This window comes from Triticum urartu, chromosome 5 (genome assembly GCF_003073215.2).
Source record: "Triticum urartu cultivar G1812 chromosome 5, Tu2.1, whole genome shotgun sequence".
Taxonomy (NCBI): Eukaryota; Viridiplantae; Streptophyta; class Magnoliopsida; order Poales; family Poaceae; genus Triticum; species Triticum urartu.
The window spans coordinates 474,727,945-474,746,155 of NC_053026.1; the positions used below are offsets into that span (position 1 = coordinate 474,727,945).

Genomic DNA, 18,211 nt, shown 5'->3' on the forward strand with positions numbered 1-18,211 from the left:
CTCTCGGAGTCGTGTGGCTCTCTCCACTGTTGTCGTCCGCTGCCTCGCCAACCGCTCCGACTCCTCCAGCGCCATGTGGAGCGCCTTCGCATCTTTGCGGCGACGACAGCGGGTGTCCGTCTCCGCGAATGTGTACGAGCGGCGGGTGGCGGCGGTTCGGAGGTCCTCGTCGTCGTCGCTGACCGGGGGAAGTGGTTGTGGCGCAAATCTACTCGATACTCCATTGGATCCGCGACCGTTAGCCGCCTCCGCCGCCCACTTATTCGCAAGGCGATACACGCGGCCCACAGACTCCAGGTGCGGTTCCGCCGGCAATAGCACCCAGCGGTGCCCCCGGAGGGGCAGGTGCGAGCGGTGCCGGGTGCCGCCTGGCGGGGGGGGGGGGGGGGGGGGGGGGGGTGGCAGGGATCGCGCCAGACGAGCGCGGGGCACCGTGGAGCTGCTGCTGCCTACCCGGCCAGTCGCCAATGCCCCAGAAGAGGAGTTGTTGCTGCCTACTGGCCAGCCATTGACACCCCAGAAAAGGAGTTGCCGCCCCGGTCCAGCAGTGACAGGCAGAGGGCAATGCGCTCCTCCTACGATAGGTCGGATTCACTGTTGGACATGGCAGGCGGGGGAAGATGAAGTGGATCTAGGAAAGAGGTGGAGAGGTCGAGCGAGTACGGATTGAGTTTGACTAGGGTTTGCTCGTCGGTCGTCATATATTTGTGGGGGCTGGAGCAGGGTCGTTGTGGTCCATAGCGGACCAGGCCGATGTGGCAGACGCGGCCGGACGCCTCATATCCATCCCATATTTGGGCGGGATACGAGGGGTGCTGGTCAGCTCGGACGTTTAAGGCATATCTGAGGCGTCCGGCTGGGTTAAATTTTGGTGACCAGTCAGTGATCGGTCGGCCCATCTAGGCGCTTAAGGCGGTTTTGAGGCGCCTGGCTGTAGATGCTCTCATCGAGTTGATGCTTTTCTTTTCCATAACCTTGCTTTGTCCACATCAAAACGAACCATCTCTATAACCTTGTTTTGATTTTTTTAGGATGTGCGTGTGTGCGTTTATAGGGTATGTACATGTATGTACAAGCGTTTGTGTCTGTGTACTTGATATTAAAGAAAAAAAAAAGAGTTTGGCACGTAGTACTATTGGCGTACGTATCCATGGCGGGCGCCCTTGGCTCGTGACGATGACCAACGGCCAGCCTAGCAGCCTACCGAGTCTGCCCGCACAGTTATCCACGCCGTATAACGGGAACAATTAACCAACCCGATAACGTAAAGAATACACTAGTACCACTAGCGTATTCTGAATTCTGTTGGTCAGCACGACTGCACGAGCACTCGTTCATTTATTCATTCGGCCTCCACCATTATCCTCTCGCGGGAGAGACGGTGGCAGACCCATCCCGTCCCGCCCCCCTCTATTTCACCGTCGCCCACGCTCCTTTCCCCTTTCCGCATCCGCAGCAACGAAAGCGAGCGCAAACCCACCCCACCCCACCCCACGACACAACGCATCCCCCGAACACCAGCGCAAACCCCGCTGTTCCGCCCCGCCCCCCGTCCCCGTCTCGCCCCCCTCCTCCGACGATTCGAGGCCCGGGGCTCCCGCGCGGCGGAGGCGGAGGCGGCATGAGGACGGCGGCGACGGCGGCGGAGGCGCACCAGTCGCGGCTCCTGTACGAACTGGGCGCGCTGCTGCTGACGATCATCCGGTCGCCGCTCGGGCCGGGGGAGGAGCCGCGGCAGGTGACGGCGGCCGGGGTGGCGTCCATGATGCTGGGCGCCTCCATGGCGCTCATGCTCTGCGGCTCCGTCACCTTCATGCTCGGCTTCTTCCTCATGCCCTGGGTCGTCGGCCTCGCCTGCGTCTTCCTCTTCGTCGGCTTCCTCACCAACCTCTCCGGGATCTGGAGGGCCATCCTCTGCTGGCCCGCCGCATGCTCCTCCTCCTCGCCCCATAAGGACGCCTCCACATGTACGTGATCCCCTTTCTTCCGCGTCATCCCCGAGGGGGCGGATTGTTCGGTATCGCGATTCGATTTGGTGTAAATGTTAGCGTGATTGGGAACAGACACGAGGATTGGTGCTGTTTCTGGGCTCGATCGGGGTTAAAACGCGCCGAATTGGCCGCCTCCGCTTAAGTTCTGCCCAAATTTGAAGCGTCTGTGGCCTCTGGCTGTTTAAATTGTTCTATTCTAAATGATAATATTGATGAAGCTCCTCGTGCGGATCAAACTTGAAACTGTAGGATTGGCCCACCAATTCTCTCCATGAGGGCATCGTATATGCATGCTGATGATGCAGAAATTATGATTTCACAAAAGCTTTTCCTCTCTCCCTGGGCAATTGAGATTAACTTAGGATTGAAGCACCCGCCATCCCTACCCCATCTCCTAGAGAAGGGGAAAGGAAAGCAAGCAGCCAGTGACTGCTGGTGCATGCCAGTGCGTGTTTATTGCCTGGATAATGTTCTTCTGTAATCTAGATCAAGAAAAACTCCCTGTAGTTGCTGCTTGATGAGCTAAACGAGGGGAAATAGTATAGCTGCCTTAATGACCGTATGAAATCAAAGATGGGAAAGGAGCAGTAGGTAAACATATAAAGTCAAAATGTATATGTAAAAGTGAAGGTGGATTTGATTGCCTATGTGCTCTAGTGCTTGTTAAGCAGGAGACAAGAAAAAGAAACTTTATATCTCGGCTAATGTTGACAGGACATGGGTAGGGTTCTTAGGATATAAACTTCATAATAACAAGAATAAGTAAGGATCGAAAATCTTGCCGGAAAAAAATATTTCCTGGTCTCTTGAACGATAAAAACAAGAGAAGAAAATTTGGAACTTAACCTTTATTATATTAACATGTCGCTGTCACCCTTACATTTCCAATAAGAGCAGACTTTTGAAATAGACAGTTTTTAATATTTTGATTAGAGACTGTCTACCTAGTGAGCAATTGTGCTCAAGGTGAGCCCTTGTTGCCCCACCAACCACGATTTGCTCTTGATCATTTTGATTTACACGTTAGAATCTCTACCGTAATATCCCTGTAATAAATAATGCTCATAGATTTAAGTGTACCCTCAAGATCCAATGTTACAATATGATGATATCAATGTAATTCCTTTCCATATCCTTCATTGCTACGTGCTAAAATAGTGGTGTGCATATGTCACTATCTTGCTGCCAAGACTTTCTGCCAATCTATTGCTTGCTCAACTATCCAATACAAGAGTATATAACTTGACCTTTTCATTATCCTCTTGTCACAGGGCATATATTTCCAAAGCCTCCATTCATGTAGACGTGAAGTCAAATACGGAGCAGCGATGTACAGAAGAAGCACATGAGTTTGGGCAGCAGTATTTTCCTTCCTGGGCAACATTTACCATGTAACAAATGCAACAGGTCTAAATGGTTGTATACTTATAACTAGGAGGATACATCTTGACAGCAAACTTTGTACATATGGGAAGAATGCTCTGGTGTAATTGTGAAGTGAGGCTTATTATTGTTTGAGAAATGAAGAGCCTCTGTTTCTTCCCAGAATGACAGGAAATTCCGTGTTTCCGGATAAGTTTGTATCTGTTTGTGAGGAATGGCCGCAAGTTGGATAGTCTCGTTCGGTGGAATGCTTGTCCATGTAAGCTTCAAATTTGTATGATGTTGACCATAAATGAACTTTTCATTTTCAAGAATGAGAAGAAAAAAAGGGCGACTGTTTTTTGTCCAAGTTCAAAAGGTTAGCAGTGCTTCCTGTACTTACATTTTACTTGTATGAATTTTAGGCTTTTCTTTCTGGATATTGAGAAGAAAATAGGGTTTTGTCCAATCCGGTGGTAGTGGCGTCTGGCTTTTGATTTGCACTACTATCTGTCTCCTCTGCTTGAACTTGACCTGTCCTTGTCCTAGCCTGAGCTAGCAAGGCTTAACAAGGGGCCTTCACGAAAGTGCCTCTTCTCCTGGACGGCTGGACCCAAAAGAGCTATGAGATTGCTACAGGTAACTGCAGATACTGGACCCTGACTTGAGCTCTAAAATGGGCACCCTGAGACGCAACGAATTGAAAGGTTGTGAGGTCAGGTCGAACGTGGGGGCCGTGAAAGCAAAAGGAGAGCAACCTCAGAAGCAAAGTTCAGCCAGCTCTTGCAGCAACGGCCTCCGCTCTGGTGTATGACCGTCAGCATCAGGGAGGAGCACAAGAACTCGAGAGCAACCAAACACAGCTTCGAACACCTTCGCTTCTAAGCATCACACACTACAGATTAGGGGCGATAAAGAGGTGGTTTGCAGAATATCGATATAGGCAACTTTCTCAAGTTTTGACAGATATGATGAAAATGGGCCAAAGTTTTCCCATTGACCTCCACATAACATTGATGTGAGAATGACCACAGTACAATTTTCAGACCCAGGTCCATAAAGGGTGTCATGTTTTATCCCCACTGAATCTCATATGCTGCTGAGCAGGAAGCACCACAAAGCTTTCACCATTGAACACAAAAAACACAACTAGATTATTTCCTTTTGCATAGCATTCTGTCTTCAATGACGAAGCACAACCTCTGTGACGGTTCTTAGCCGTAGTTCAGGCGGAACATGTCGTTGTGCACGTAGAAGTTCCCTGGTCCGAGTGGCATCAAGTGGAACATCTGCATCAGCAACGAATGTGTAAAATGAATTCCACGGTCATGGTAAAATACAAAACAACTGCCAGAGACACAAAACCAACAAGCAAGCACAGTGTCTGACTGTCATACCATAACAAAGATATGAAAGAATACATGGAGTAGCATATATAATATTCTCACAAAGATAACATACAGAAGATGAGACAATGAATGTGGTCTAGGAATATTTAGCTCAAACCACAACCATTATGGCAAATACATACAACTAATGGTATTGTGTTTCTTGCCATGCACATGTGAAAGCAAATTACAGGAGTTTGGTTTGATCCACTTTATAAGAATGCGTGTACTAGAGATGCCAAGTTATTCTGTATACACCAGTGATAAGATATGACATAAGTACTGTTTTAACCGTAAGGGGTAAATAATAGCTGCCGTTCTGTGCAAAAACACCAACAAGCTACAGTGCAGGGATCAGCTAATAATTTAACTAGCAAGATACATAAACATTAATATAGAACTTTATGAACTTTCATGATAAGATTCTAGAGCAGTCAGAAGAATAAACATGCACAATAGACATTAGAAATGTGTGTACTCCTAAACAAAGAAAACACCTAATTTGACTGGTTCGGCTGAAAGTAAATCAACACTGTCACTAAATACTAAAGATAAATTACACATATCCTGATCCCTCCACAAAGACATCAGGGGCGAGCATACAACAAAGGCGTAAATGAATGGTAAGCGGTAACACTTAAGAAACCTGTTGCCGCAGGAAGAAGTACTACTAGCAATGGTGCAGACCACATCAAGAATCGTACAGACTTTCTGAAGAACGTAAAATCAAACTAAGCTCGTGACAAATATAAGAGCCCAAAGACATTACAATCGCAGGGTGACACTAGATCCTGAGAGCAAGCTCATAGCATTTCAATCTACAGGGCAATAGACATCAACCAGGGACCAAATCAAACAAATCTACAGCACTCACGAGCCAGTTCTAACCCACATATTCACATAACATGCCTGACGGAAATCTAACAATTCATTCACAGCACCCGCAAGCAAGCATCGTGGACCATTTCAGAACGGAGATCTAGGCGCAAAAGTATGCAGCGAGGCATCCGATCCAGTAAAGCTGCCACGCTTCAATCCGAACATTTGGAGGGAGCGGGAATCGTTAGATCGGGCCAAAGAAACGGGGCTGTACCTGGGAGAACTTGATGTGGTGCTCGCCGTCGACTTGGAGGGATCCGGAGACGAAGACGAGCATGCCGCCCGTGGGGCCGGCGGGCTGGCAGTCGACGGTGACGACGGTGTGGGCGCACTTGGTGAAGGGGAGGGAGGTGAGCTTGGTGGCGATGGCGGCGGCTCCCTGGAACTTCTCGCCCTCGAAGGAGAGCATGGAGCCCTCCTGGTACAACCCCACCAGCGCCGCCCGGTTGGTATCGAACGTGCGGTAGTAGTGCTCGACGAACGCCTTCGCCACTGAGTCGGGGTCCATCTCCGCCGCCGCCGCCGCCGCCGGTGAGGTTAGGGTTTGCGGAGGCCTTTTATTCTTTTGGATGGATAGGAAATGGGTTTGCGAGGCGTCCGGTCGCGTTAGGAACGTTTTGATTGCGTACGGACGACGCGACGAGGTCATGGCCCGAACGTGTGTAACGGGGCCTAACTCTACCAGGCCTTATTTGCCTCTGCAGCCCATAGAGTCAAGCCCGGACCTTTTTCTTAGAGAAGTCTCGCGGGACCTCCTATTTACGGAAAATCCTATTCGCCGCTCGCTGCGGCAAACTGTGGAGCGATCGCACAGGGGCAGCGCAGCGAGCGACAGAAATGGGCCGGCCCACACATAATGCGTCCAAACCGGTCCCTGAACCGGTTTTTTTCCTGTATCGTTTTTTCTGGTTCTTTTTCGGCTTTCTATTATTTTTTTTATTTCTCTTTTTTTCGTTTCTGTTTCTTTTTCATTTTTTCGTTTTTTGTTTCTTGTTTCACTTTCTTTCTCAAGTTTATTTTTCTTTTTCAGAATATGTTCGTAGTTTTACAAATGTTTATGATTTTATTTTTTATTTCCTTTTCTTTTCTTCTTGTCCTTTAAAAAACAAAAAACTAAATATTGTTCGTGTTTCCAAAAAATGTTCTCAAAATTCAAAATTTGTTCTTGTTACACAAAAAAGTACAAAAGTTCTGAAATTCAGAAAATGTACTGAATTTCAATTTTTTGTTCACATATTCAAAAAATGTTAGCTCTTCCAAATTTTTTCAGGATTTTTCAAAATTCTTTCCGTTTCAAAATATATTTTCAAGATTCAGAAAATTTTTGTGCTTTAAAAAATTGTTCGGACTTCCAAATTTGTTCAGAATTTTTCAAAATTTCTCTCCGTTTCGAAATATGTTCTCAAGATACAAAAATTTTCATGCTTTAAAAATTGTTCACGCTTCGAAATTTGTTCAGGATTTTTTAAAATTGTTCACCATTTCAAAATTTGTTCTCAAGATTAAAAAAATGTTTGGGGATTGAAAAAAATATTCCAGCTTTCCAAATTTGTTCACAAATTCAATAATAGTTCATGTTTTTCAAAAAAAATCACAAATTCAAAAAATGTTCTGGAAGTTTTAAAAATATAAACATTTTTGTTTTTTGTTCACAAATTCAAGAAATGTTCCCCTTTCTCAAATTTGTTCACATCATCAAAATGTTCCTGTTTTACAAAATTTGTAGGAAAATTCGGAAAATGAAAAGCCCATGATCAAATGTCTTCTTTGAGGTGGCACAAAGACGAAAGTAATTAGTTCAACAAGGCCGATGATAGAAGGGCTGGGCCTAATTAATTGTTCTGGTATAGAGATGAATGAGAGGCGTTCTCGGCCGTCCCTTCCTTCCCGGAAAAAGGCTCTCTTGCATCTTTTGCTTTCCCACCCGGCCTCTATTCCAGATTCACCCTTTTCAATATGAAAATAGGTGGTATCCAAAAGGACAAAAACAGCAACTAGGGATCTGGTGGACTACTGTCATGAGTTTTTATTTTGAAGAAAATATTCATAATTTTGAAAAATTCAGTTGTAGGAGGTTGTCGGTTCGACCCAATAAATTATCTGTAGTCTTTAACTGTCGCGCTGCTAGTTGAACGTGAGAATGTCTACATCGCAGTGGTTTGCACGGCAGGCCAGTTAGTGTGAAGTCGCGTGTTCGAGTTAGAGCGCGAGCGCTAATTCCTTTTTAGCGATTTTTCATCTTGGGAACGTTCCGCCGCGTGCCACTGTAAATGGGCCGGCCCACGCTAGCCGCTCCTGTGCGAAGCGCCGGCATTTCGCCGCAGCGAGCGGCCTATAGGTGCTCCCCCTATTTACCGCATTATCCACTCAAAAAAATTACCGCATTATGCGGCAAACAGATGCCTCTTCGCACAGAGCGAACGCAACTGGGCCGGCCCATTGGAGTAAAACTGATAGTGATTGGTTGGGCGCAAAATATCCGAAATAGAAAGAATGCGCAACCTGGAATTCGATCTCCAGGCTAATTTTTTTTAATAATAAATTTTTTAATTAATTTTCAGAAATAATACACGGTTTTGATATTTTTCAAAAATAATACGGCCTCGTCTTCCTGGAGGACGACTGGACCTAATCGTCCTCCAGGAAGATGATTAAACTCCAGTCGTCCTCCAGGAAGATGATAAGCTCCAGTCGTCCTCCAGGAAGATGATTAGTTCCAGTCGTCCACCAGGAAGATGATTAGTTTCAGTCGTCCTTCAGAAAGATGATTAGTTGTCGCGGCACAACGAGTGGGTGGACATGTATTCGACTCCGGCACCACCTCCCACACAGGAAACACAGTATGACCAGGAATGGTCTGAGCTTCCTCCCCGTAACGTTCGGGCACCCCACAGGTATATGTGGCCTACGCCGCCTCCACCACCTCCACGTACATCGAAATTAAACGGTACGAGTTAACTTAGATAATACAACACTTTTACAGATAATTAAGATACAAGTACATCAAAATTAAACCGTACGACTTAGCTTAGATAATACAACATACAAACTACATGAAGATATCATCATCATCCTTCGTCGATGCAGCACTCTTGCTCTTCGACGATGAGTCACTCTTGCCCTTCGATGATGAGGCACTGTTGCCCTTCGACGATGATTCACTCTTGCCCTTCGACGATGCAGGTGTCTTGGCCTTACTGCTCGGCATGAAGATATCGTCTTTGTTTTCGCTTTCCTCAGTCCATAAATGTTGCTTCTTCCACCTAACGTGCAACCTGAGGAGTTCTTTCCACTAATCATCTTTCTGAAGGACGACTGGAGCTAATCATCTTTCTGGAGGACGACTGGAGCTAATCATCTTCCTGGAGGACAACTAGAGCTTATCATCTTCCTGGAGGACGACTGGAGCCTAATCATCTTCGTGGAGGACGATTAGGTCCAGTCGTCCTCCAGGAAGACGAGACTGTATTATTTTTGAAAAAAATCAAAGCCGTGTATTATTTCTGAAAATTAATGAAAAAATGTATTATTTAAAAAAAAAATTAGCCCTTATGTTGTGGTCGGTACGGCGCTAGCCAGCCGAATTGTATACACAGATCCGAAAATTAGTAGCACCAAGTCTAAAGAACAAAACTGCAGCAACGTAAATGACCATTACTCAATGTTTTAAAAAACACAAAGAATTTATTAAATTGAAGCAGCGTAAATTATTAACATTATATTAAATTGCGAACACAATTCGACAAAATCCCTATTTTTTCCAAAATTTGAGTAATTTTCTGAACGTACATTTTTTTTCAAAAATGCAAACAAATTCTATGAAACGAACAAATTTTGAATTTCCCAAACATTTTTCGAAAACATGAACATTTTTGGAATTTATGAAAAAAAAATTAAAGCACGAACGATTTTTGAATCTTGAGAACAAATTTGGAAGCGTGAACTATTTTTTAAAGCATGAACATTTTTTGAATCCTGAGAACAAATTTTGAAATGGAGAATAATTTTGAAAAATCCCGAACAAATTTGGAAGCGCGAACGATTTTTGAATCCTGAGAAAAAATTTGGAAACACGAACATTTTTTGAATCTTGAGAACAAATTTTGAAATGGAGAACAATTTCAAAAAATCCCAAACAAATTTGGAAGCGCGAACATTTTTGAATATGTGAACAAAAAATTGAAATCCGGTACATTTTCTGAATTTCGAAAGTTTTGAACCTTTTTGTGTAATGAGAATTTTTTTTTATTTTGAGAACATTTTTTTGGGAACATGAACAAAATTTAAAATTTTCGATTTAAAAAAAGATATGAAAAGAAAAAGAAATAAAAAAATAAAAATAATAGAAAAGAAAAAGAAGAAAAAGGAGGAAAAAAGACACAGAAAAAACCCCAAAAAACCAGTAGAAGAAAATAAACAGAAAAACCCAGTTCTGGGAACCATCTAGAAGGTTCCCAAAACCGGTTGCTCCCACTGTGGTCACGATCTAAGTGGGCCGGCCCAGATCCACCGGTTGAGTCGTTGGCATGTGCGTTGCGTCGACATTTCGACGCAACGAGCGGCGAATAGGAAATACCAAGTCTCGACCCTTATCTTTTGGCGGATGCTAGGCGTCACCTGGCCGTTCTTTGGGGAAAGATCAGAGATGAGTTGTCCGATCTGGTGCTTGTGCCTGTTAGACCCATAGCAATGCAGGGCGTCTCCCCCTCCCTCATGGCTCGCATCCACCGCTCCCAGCATGCGCAACAATGCGACACCGGACAAAACCTCTATAGCATGACGAGGGTGCGAACAGCGCAGCTGTAACACTGACGCTAGCGACAGTGATGGTGCGACACCTGACGAGCGCAACGGCAGTGAGGTGAGACGACGACCATCATATGTTTCAGCCCTCATCACGTAGGAGAATGCAAGTGGTCCAAAGATTGTGTGTGTGTGTGTGTGTGTGTGTGTGGCGTGCGTGCGTGTGTATGTGATATTCTATAGTTTTAGCTTAGCCAAGAACAAAGATTGAGATTGGTGGAGTCCTTGGCAGTGCTACCATGTTGAAACATGCATCCTCGCTTTATGGTAATTCATAGAAGTATTAAAAGCTAGGTGTTATGTGAAACTACCTCCGTTTCAGTTTACAAGTCCTGCGCGTATACCTAGGTTGCCAATTTTATGACCCTAATATAAACTATATAACACAAAATTATATCTTTTGAAATTAGAAACTTCAAAGTTTATGTTGGTATATTTTTTGTAATATATGATTTGTATTAGGTTGGTCAAATTGACGACCTAGGGGCACGCGCACGCCCTGTAAACTGAGAAAGAGGTAGTAGTTTGTTGGTTCATACTTATTACTAATTCAAACTTACTTGATTGTATATTCACATTTTTTGCGGGTGATATATTCACATAATCGTAAGGAAAACTTAAGATAAATTCTGCGCAACAAGAACACTTCTACTCACCATGCTACTGTAAGGATCTTCTCAATCATTTGAGGAAGTGAGAGGTCCTTCTGAAAACATAAACAATTATTAATATCAAATACGAACACAACACTATCTAGCGAGGGCCAGTCCATAGGCCGGGCAATAAGGGCAAATTCCTCGGGCCTCGGGAGCAATAGGACCCCAAAATACTAAATTATGCTAGTAATCACCATATTATTATACATTACATCCGAACGATTATTGAAACGTAAGACAAGACTAAGTTTTATGGAAGCAAATTCACACTACGTACTAATAGTATGTGAGGAAAAACTAATCTGATAGGTGAAGCTGAATTTAATTTGGATGCTAGCCTCTCATAGATGTCATATGCATGTCATAATGAAATAAATGTTAAGTACATTTCTATGTTTATTAATGCACAAGTTTTTATTTGGTAACTAGTGGAAGCTCTTGTGTACACCAAATTAAACTAATCACATTCTAGATGAACATATCAAATCATATGTACGCAAAAGTAGACTCTCCAATTTTTTTATGTTCTTCTATGATTACCATAATTGTGCTATTTGAAATACAAATCATGCACATTGTTGTCAAATAATTAATAAATACATTTTGCAAGACACATTTGCCACACACTAGAAGTATATATAAGCTTACGTAATAATACACTAGAAACAAGTATTAGTATTTTTGTTAGACTGTATGTTTTACAAATCCGTATCATGATATTTGATGATATTAATACATATGAACACGCACATGCAAAATATATTTATACAGCATATAGTTAATGCAATTACTTATACTATTCAAAGAGAAATTTTGTTACATCATACAATTTACATTTAGGAGAAGCAAAATCTAAGTGATATACATTAAAACTGCATAACAAACAGAGAACAATATAAGTATTATCTAGCAACAATTAAATGTTGTTAACTATGATATCTAAATAATAGAAAATCCTACTAATTTAAAATATAGTATTATACGACTAGTTTAAATAAGCATAAAAGTTTATTATAAGAATATATGTTTTACTACGCCGAGGATCCAAAAATTCTTTGAATCGGCGTAGTATCTAGCTATTTCTATCACTCATACATCTGGCGCCGAGCCATCTTTTATCAGTAGCACTGAAATGCAATATCAAGTGCCCTCCATCATTGCAGCATGCATTCCTATTAGCCATGTCTTCCTTCCTTTCTAGGCAAAAAAAATGCGACCATGGAGTCTAAGAAGTTGATGTATAAGACACTGGCAAGATATCATGCCCCAATGAAGAATTATAATACGTATTTAAATATTAAGTCACCGAATAGTAGGAACTTTTAACACAAGTTCTTTGTGAAAATAAACATTACTTTGAATAATCGTGAGAGGTTCCCGGTTCTTTAATGGCACCATTAGCCACAAAGACGTAACCCATCGTTAGTAATTCCATGTCCCTCTTGACAACACGTTCAAATAATTTTGAATCAGCTAGTTTGATCATCTGAAGACCATCACAATTTGAATTAACCAGAATCAATGCCACATCTCTAGCCTTATCAGCAAAGACTATCTGACCAGGAAATAAACCAAATCCAGCAAGATAAATTTTAACCAGAGCTTCATCTCGCAAATCATCTTTATAAAGTTGTCCTCTAGATCATGCTAGCAAGATAAAACATTTTTCTCCTCTTTAGCCCATCAGAAATCATGTTCCATTCATTTCACCGATAATGACAATAGAGTCTCGAAAGCCAAAGACGACCTGGTTCCAATAACTTGGAAGTGGGGGTCCATTGTGTAGGAGATATGCCCTAGAGGCAATAATAATAGTTATTATTTATCTCCAAGTTTGTAATCAATGTTTATGTTCCGTGCTAAAATTGCAATGGTCCTTGAGCCCGTATACCCATAAAGGATCATAGGAAAACCCATGTGCATGTGTGGAATAATAAATGATAAAATATATTCCTAGTCTTTTCTCTAAGACTAGATCAAGTGTTGCATGATGGTCACGTTTTCCTAATCATGGGCATGACTATGCCGACAAATTTAAGGACACAATGTTAGAAGAACACATGTGTTGAATTGACCCAATTGATGTTATGCTATGAGATACATTCGCCATGAGTTAATGGTTTTATAACACAGAGAAAGTTATACGGTTGCATAATTCCTTAGACCATGAGAGTATCGAGTTCCTTCATGCTTGCTTCATGAACTTTGGGTTTGTTAAATATCATCTATAACATGGGGCTATTATGGCGGCTTGCGAGTTCACGAAAAAGTATGACAAGGAATTAGATAGCTCAAAACTGGGATTTTCTCCTCCGACGATGGAGAAATATTCTTAGGGCCCTCTCGGTGTTACAATATCCATCATCATATGGCCGGACACTGTGATTTGAGCACAAGGATGCCGGAATGCGGGAACGAGAAAAGAGAACAAAACTGGTAATGAGGTGATACGTCTCCAATGTATATATATTTTTTGACTGTTGGATGTGACATGACTGGATCTCTTCTACCATGAATTACAATATTTAGTCGCTACTTGAACTTCAGAGGTGCTCTGCAGTTATGTTTTGCGGTCTCATAAAGGGCTAGCAATATACCATATTACCATATTATATCATGATTGTTTTGAAAAAGTGTTGGCATCTGAGATATCTTATTATTGCTTGCTAGTTGGTTATGTTATTGACATGAGTAAATATGAGTTCCTAAGTGTTATCATTCATATGGTTTGTTCATAATCTTTGCTAAAAACTTAAGCACTAGTTAAGCATATATACAAAAACAAGAACAATAAGAGTTTGTAAAAGTTTTTCTCTATCACTTTCAGTTTGTCTACTAAATTACTTGAGGACAAGCAATGTGTTAAGCTCGGGGGAGTTGATACGTCCCAAACGTATCTACTTTCCCAAACACTTTTGCTCTTGTTTTGGACTCTAATTTGCATGATTTGAAAGAAACTAACGTGGACTGCCGCTGTTTTAAGCATAATTGCCATGGTGTTGGTTTTGTGTAGAAATAAAAATTCTCGATTGAGTTGTAAATTTACGAAGAATATTTTTAGAATATATAAAAAATATTGGCGAAGAGAACTACTGGGGCGCCCGCCCAGGACCCACAAGCTTAGGGGGCGCGGCCACCCCCAAGGGCGCGCCCCCAGGCTTGTGGGCCCCTGGAGCCTCCGGCAACCCTAATTCCAACATCATATATACCTATTTGTGGAGGAAAAAACAGAGAGAAAGAATCATCACATTTTACGATACAAAGCCACCGCTACCCGATACGTCCATTTTGCATCATGTTTATGAAGGAAATATGCCCTAGAGGCAATAATAAAGTTATTATTTATTTCCTCATCTATCATGATAAATGTTTATTATTCATGCTAGAATTGTATTAACCGGAAACATAATACATGTGTGAATATATAAACAAACAGAGTGTCACTAGTATGCCTCTACTTGACTAGCTCGTTAATCAAAGATGGTTATGTTTCCTAACCATGAACAAAGAGTTGTTATTTGATTAACGAGGTCACATCATTAGTTGAATGATCTGATTGACATGACCCATTCCATTAGCTTAGCACCCGATCGTTTAGTATGTTGCTATTGCTTTCTTCATGACTTATACATGTTCCTATGACTATGAGATTATGCAACTCCCGTTTACCGGAGGAACACTTTGTGTGCTACCAAACGTCACAACGTAACTGGGTGATCATAAAGGTGCTCTACAGGTGTCTCCAAAGGTACTTGTTGGGTTGACGTATTTCGAGATTAGGATTTGTCACTCCGAATGTCGGAGAGGTATCTCTGGGCCCTCTCGGTAATGCACATCACATAAGCCTTGCAAGCATTACAACTAATGTGTTAGTTGTGAGATGATGTATTACGAAACGAGTAAAGAGACTTGCCGATAACGAGATTGAACTAGGTATTGGATACCAACGATCGAATCTCGGGCAAGTAACATACCGATGACAAAGGGAACAACGTATGTTGTTATGCGGTCTGACCGACAAAGATCTTCGTAGAATATGTAGGAGCCAATATGGGCATCCAGGTCCCGCTATTGGTTATTGACCGGAGACGTATCTCGGTCATGTCTACATTGTTCTCGAACCGTAGGGTCCGCACGCTTAACGTTACAATGACAGTTATTATGAGTTTATGTATTTTGATGTACCGAAGGTTGTTCGGAGTCCCGGATGTGATCATGGACATGACAAGGAGTCTCTAAATGGTCGAGACATAAAGATCGATATATTGGACGACTATATTCGGACACCGGAATTGTTCCGGGTGATTTCGGATAAAACCGGAGTGCCGGAGGGGTTACCGGAACCCCCCGGGGAAGTAATGGGCCTTATTGGGCCTGAGGGGAGAGAGAGGGCAGCAGCCCAGGAGGTGGTGCACCCCCCATCATGGGGAGTCCGAATAGGACTAGGAGGGGGGGGGGGCGGCCCCCGGCCCCCCTTTCCCTCTCCCTCCCTCTCTTCCTTTCCCTCCCTATTCCTAGTTGGACTAGAAAGGGGTCCTACTCCCACTAGGAGAAGACTTCCCCCCCTCTCCTTGGCGCACCCAAGGGCCGGCCGGCCTCCCCCTTGCTCCTTTATATACGGGGGCAGGGGGCACCCTAGAACACACAAGTTGATCTTCGTGATCGTTCCTTAGCCGTGTGCGGTGCCCCCCTGCCCCCCTCCACGATATTACACCTCGATCATATTGTAGCAGTGCTTAAGCAAAGCCCTGCGACGGTTAAACATCAAGATCGTCACCACGCCGTCGTGCTGACAAAACTCCTCCCCGAAGCTTTGCTGGATCGGAGCCCGGGGTGCGTCATCGAGCTGTACGTGTGTCAAGAACTCGGAGGTGCCGGAGTAACGGTGCTTGGATCGGTTGGACCGGGAAGACGTACGACTACTTCCTCTATGTTGCGTCAACGCTTCCGCTTCAGTCTACGAGGGTACGTAGACAACAATCTCCCCTCTCGTTGCTATGCATCACCATGATCTTGCGTGTGCGTAGGAATTTTTTTTGAAATTACTGCATTCCCCAACAGTGGTATCAGAGCCAGGTTTTATGGTTTGATGTTATATGCACGAGTAGAACACAAGTGAGTTGTGGGCGATATAAGTCATACTGCCTACCAGCATGTCATGCTTTGGTTCGGCGGTATTGTTGGATGAAGCGGCTCGGACCGACATTACGCGTACGCTTACGCGAGACCGGTTCTCCCGACGTGCTTTGCACATAGGTGGCTTGCGGGTGACTGTTTCTCCAACTTTAGTTGAACCGAGTGTGGCTACGCCCGGTCCTTGCGAAGGTTAAAACGGCATCAACTTGACAAACTATCGTTGTGGTTTTGATGCGTAGGTAAGATTGGTTCTTGCTTAAGCCCGTAGCAGCCACGTAAAACTTGCAACAAACAAAGTAGAGGACGTCTAACTTGTTTTTGCAGGGCATGTTGTGATGTGATATGGTCAAGACATGATGCTAAATTTTATTGTATGAGATGATCATGTTTTGTAACCGAGTTATCGGCAACTGGCAGGAGCCATATGGTTGTCGCTTTATTGTATGCAATGCAATCGCGCTGTAATGCTTTACTTTATCACTAAGCGGTAGCGATAGTCGTGGAAGCATAAGATTGGCAAGATGACAACGATGCTACGATGGAGATCAAGGTGTCGCGCCGGTGACGATGGTGATCATGACGGTGCTTCGGAGATGGAGATCACAGGCACAAGATGATGATGGCCATATCATATCACTTATATTGATTGCATGTGATGTTTATCTTTTATGCATCTTATCTTGCTTTGATTGACGGTAGCACTATAAGATGATCTCTCACTAAAATTATCAAGAAGTGTTCTCCCTGAGTATGCACCGTTGCGAAAGTTCTTCGTGCTGAGACACCACATGATGATCGGGTGTGATAGGCTCTACGTTCAAATGCAACGGGTGCAAAATAGTTGCACATGTGGAATACTCAGGTTATACTTGACGAGCCAAGAATATGCAGATATGGCCTCGGAACACGGAGACCGAAAGGTCGAGCGTGAATCATATAGTAGATATGATCAACATAGCGATGTTCACCAATGAAACTACTCCATCTCACGTGATGATCGGACATGGTTTAGTTGATTTGGATCACGTGATCACTTAGAGGATTAGAGGGATGTCTATCTAAGTGGGAGTTCTTTAAGTAATTTGATTAATTGAACTTAAATTTATCATGAACTTAGTACCTGATAGTATCTTGCTTATGTATGTTTGATTGTAGATAGATGGCCTGTGTTGTTGTTCCGTTGAATTTTAATGCGTTCCTTGAGAAAGCAAAGTTGAAAGATGATGGTAGCAATTACACGGACTGGGTCCGTAACTTGAGGATTATCCTCATTGCTGCACAGAAGAATTACGTCCTGGAAGCACCGCTGGGTGCCAGGCCTGCTACTGGAGCAACACCAGATGTTATGAACGTCTGGCAGAGCAAAGCTGATGACTACTCGATAGTTCAGTGTGCCATGCTTTACGGCTTAGAATCGGGACTTCAACAACGTTTTGAACGTCATGGAGCATATGAGATGTTCCAGGAGTTGAAGTTAATATTTCAAGCAAATGCCCGGATTGAGAGATATGAAGTCTCCAATAAGTTCTATAGCTGCAAGATGGAGGAGAACAGTTCTGTCAGTGAGCATATACTCAAAATGTCTGGGTATAATAATCACTTGATTCAGATGGGAGTTAATCTTCCAGATGATTGCGTCATTGACAGAATTCTCCAATCACTGCCACCAAGCTACAAGAGCTTCGTGATGAACTATAATATGCAAGGGATGAATAAGACTATTCCCGAGCTCTTCGCAATGCTGAAAGCTGCGGAGGTAGAAATCAAAAAGGAGCATCAAGTGTTGATGGTCAACAAGACCACTAGTTTCAAGAAAAAGGGCAAAGGGAAGAAGAAGGGGAACTTCAAGAAGAACGGCAAGCAAGTTGCTGCTCAAGAGAAGAAACCCAAGTCTGGACCTAAGCCTGAAACTGAGTGCTTCTACTGCAAGCAGACTGGTCACTGGAAACGGAACTGCCCCAAGTATTTGGCGGATAAGAAGGATGGCAAGGTGAAC

At 43.4% G+C, this 18,211-nt stretch overlaps 2 protein-coding genes across 2 annotated transcripts; one reads left to right on the plus strand and one right to left on the minus strand.

Annotated features, from left to right (window-relative positions):
- The first annotated feature begins 1,414 nt into the window (after positions 1-1,414).
- LOC125509943 lies at positions 1,415-3,731 on the plus strand. Its single transcript, XM_048675012.1, has 2 exons — positions 1,415-1,967; positions 3,263-3,731. Exons 1-2 carry the CDS (start codon positions 1,622-1,624, stop codon positions 3,292-3,294), a joined length of 378 nt encoding a protein of 125 aa, XP_048530969.1. The 5' UTR covers positions 1,415-1,621; the 3' UTR covers positions 3,295-3,731.
- Positions 3,732-4,322: 591 nt separating this feature from the next.
- LOC125509942 (nuclear transport factor 2-like) lies at positions 4,323-6,215 on the minus strand. The gene is made up of 2 exons (XM_048675011.1): positions 5,835-6,215; positions 4,323-4,642 (listed from the first exon to the last, which is right to left on the minus strand). The coding sequence occupies exons 1-2, from the start codon at positions 6,126-6,128 to the stop codon at positions 4,568-4,570; spliced, it is 369 nt and encodes a 122-aa protein (XP_048530968.1). The 5' UTR covers positions 6,129-6,215; the 3' UTR covers positions 4,323-4,567.
- Between the last annotated feature and the right edge of the window lie 11,996 nt (positions 6,216-18,211).

Excerpts from the sequence above, each read along its gene's own strand:
- LOC125509943 (XM_048675012.1), top strand. The coding sequence starts at position 1,622 with ATGAGGACGGCGGCGACGGCGGCGGAGGCGCACCAGTCGCGGCTCCTG. Across the intron at positions 1,968-3,262 it reads CCATAAGGACGCCTCCACAT|GGCATATATTTCCAAAGCCT; the intron begins GTACGTGATCCC and ends CTCTTGTCACAG.
- LOC125509942 (XM_048675011.1), bottom strand. The coding sequence starts at position 6,128 with ATGGACCCCGACTCAGTGGCGAAGGCGTTCGTCGAGCACTACTACCGC. Across the intron at positions 4,643-5,834 it reads ACCACATCAAGTTCTCCCAG|ATGTTCCACTTGATGCCACT; the intron begins GTACAGCCCCGT and ends TTGCTGATGCAG.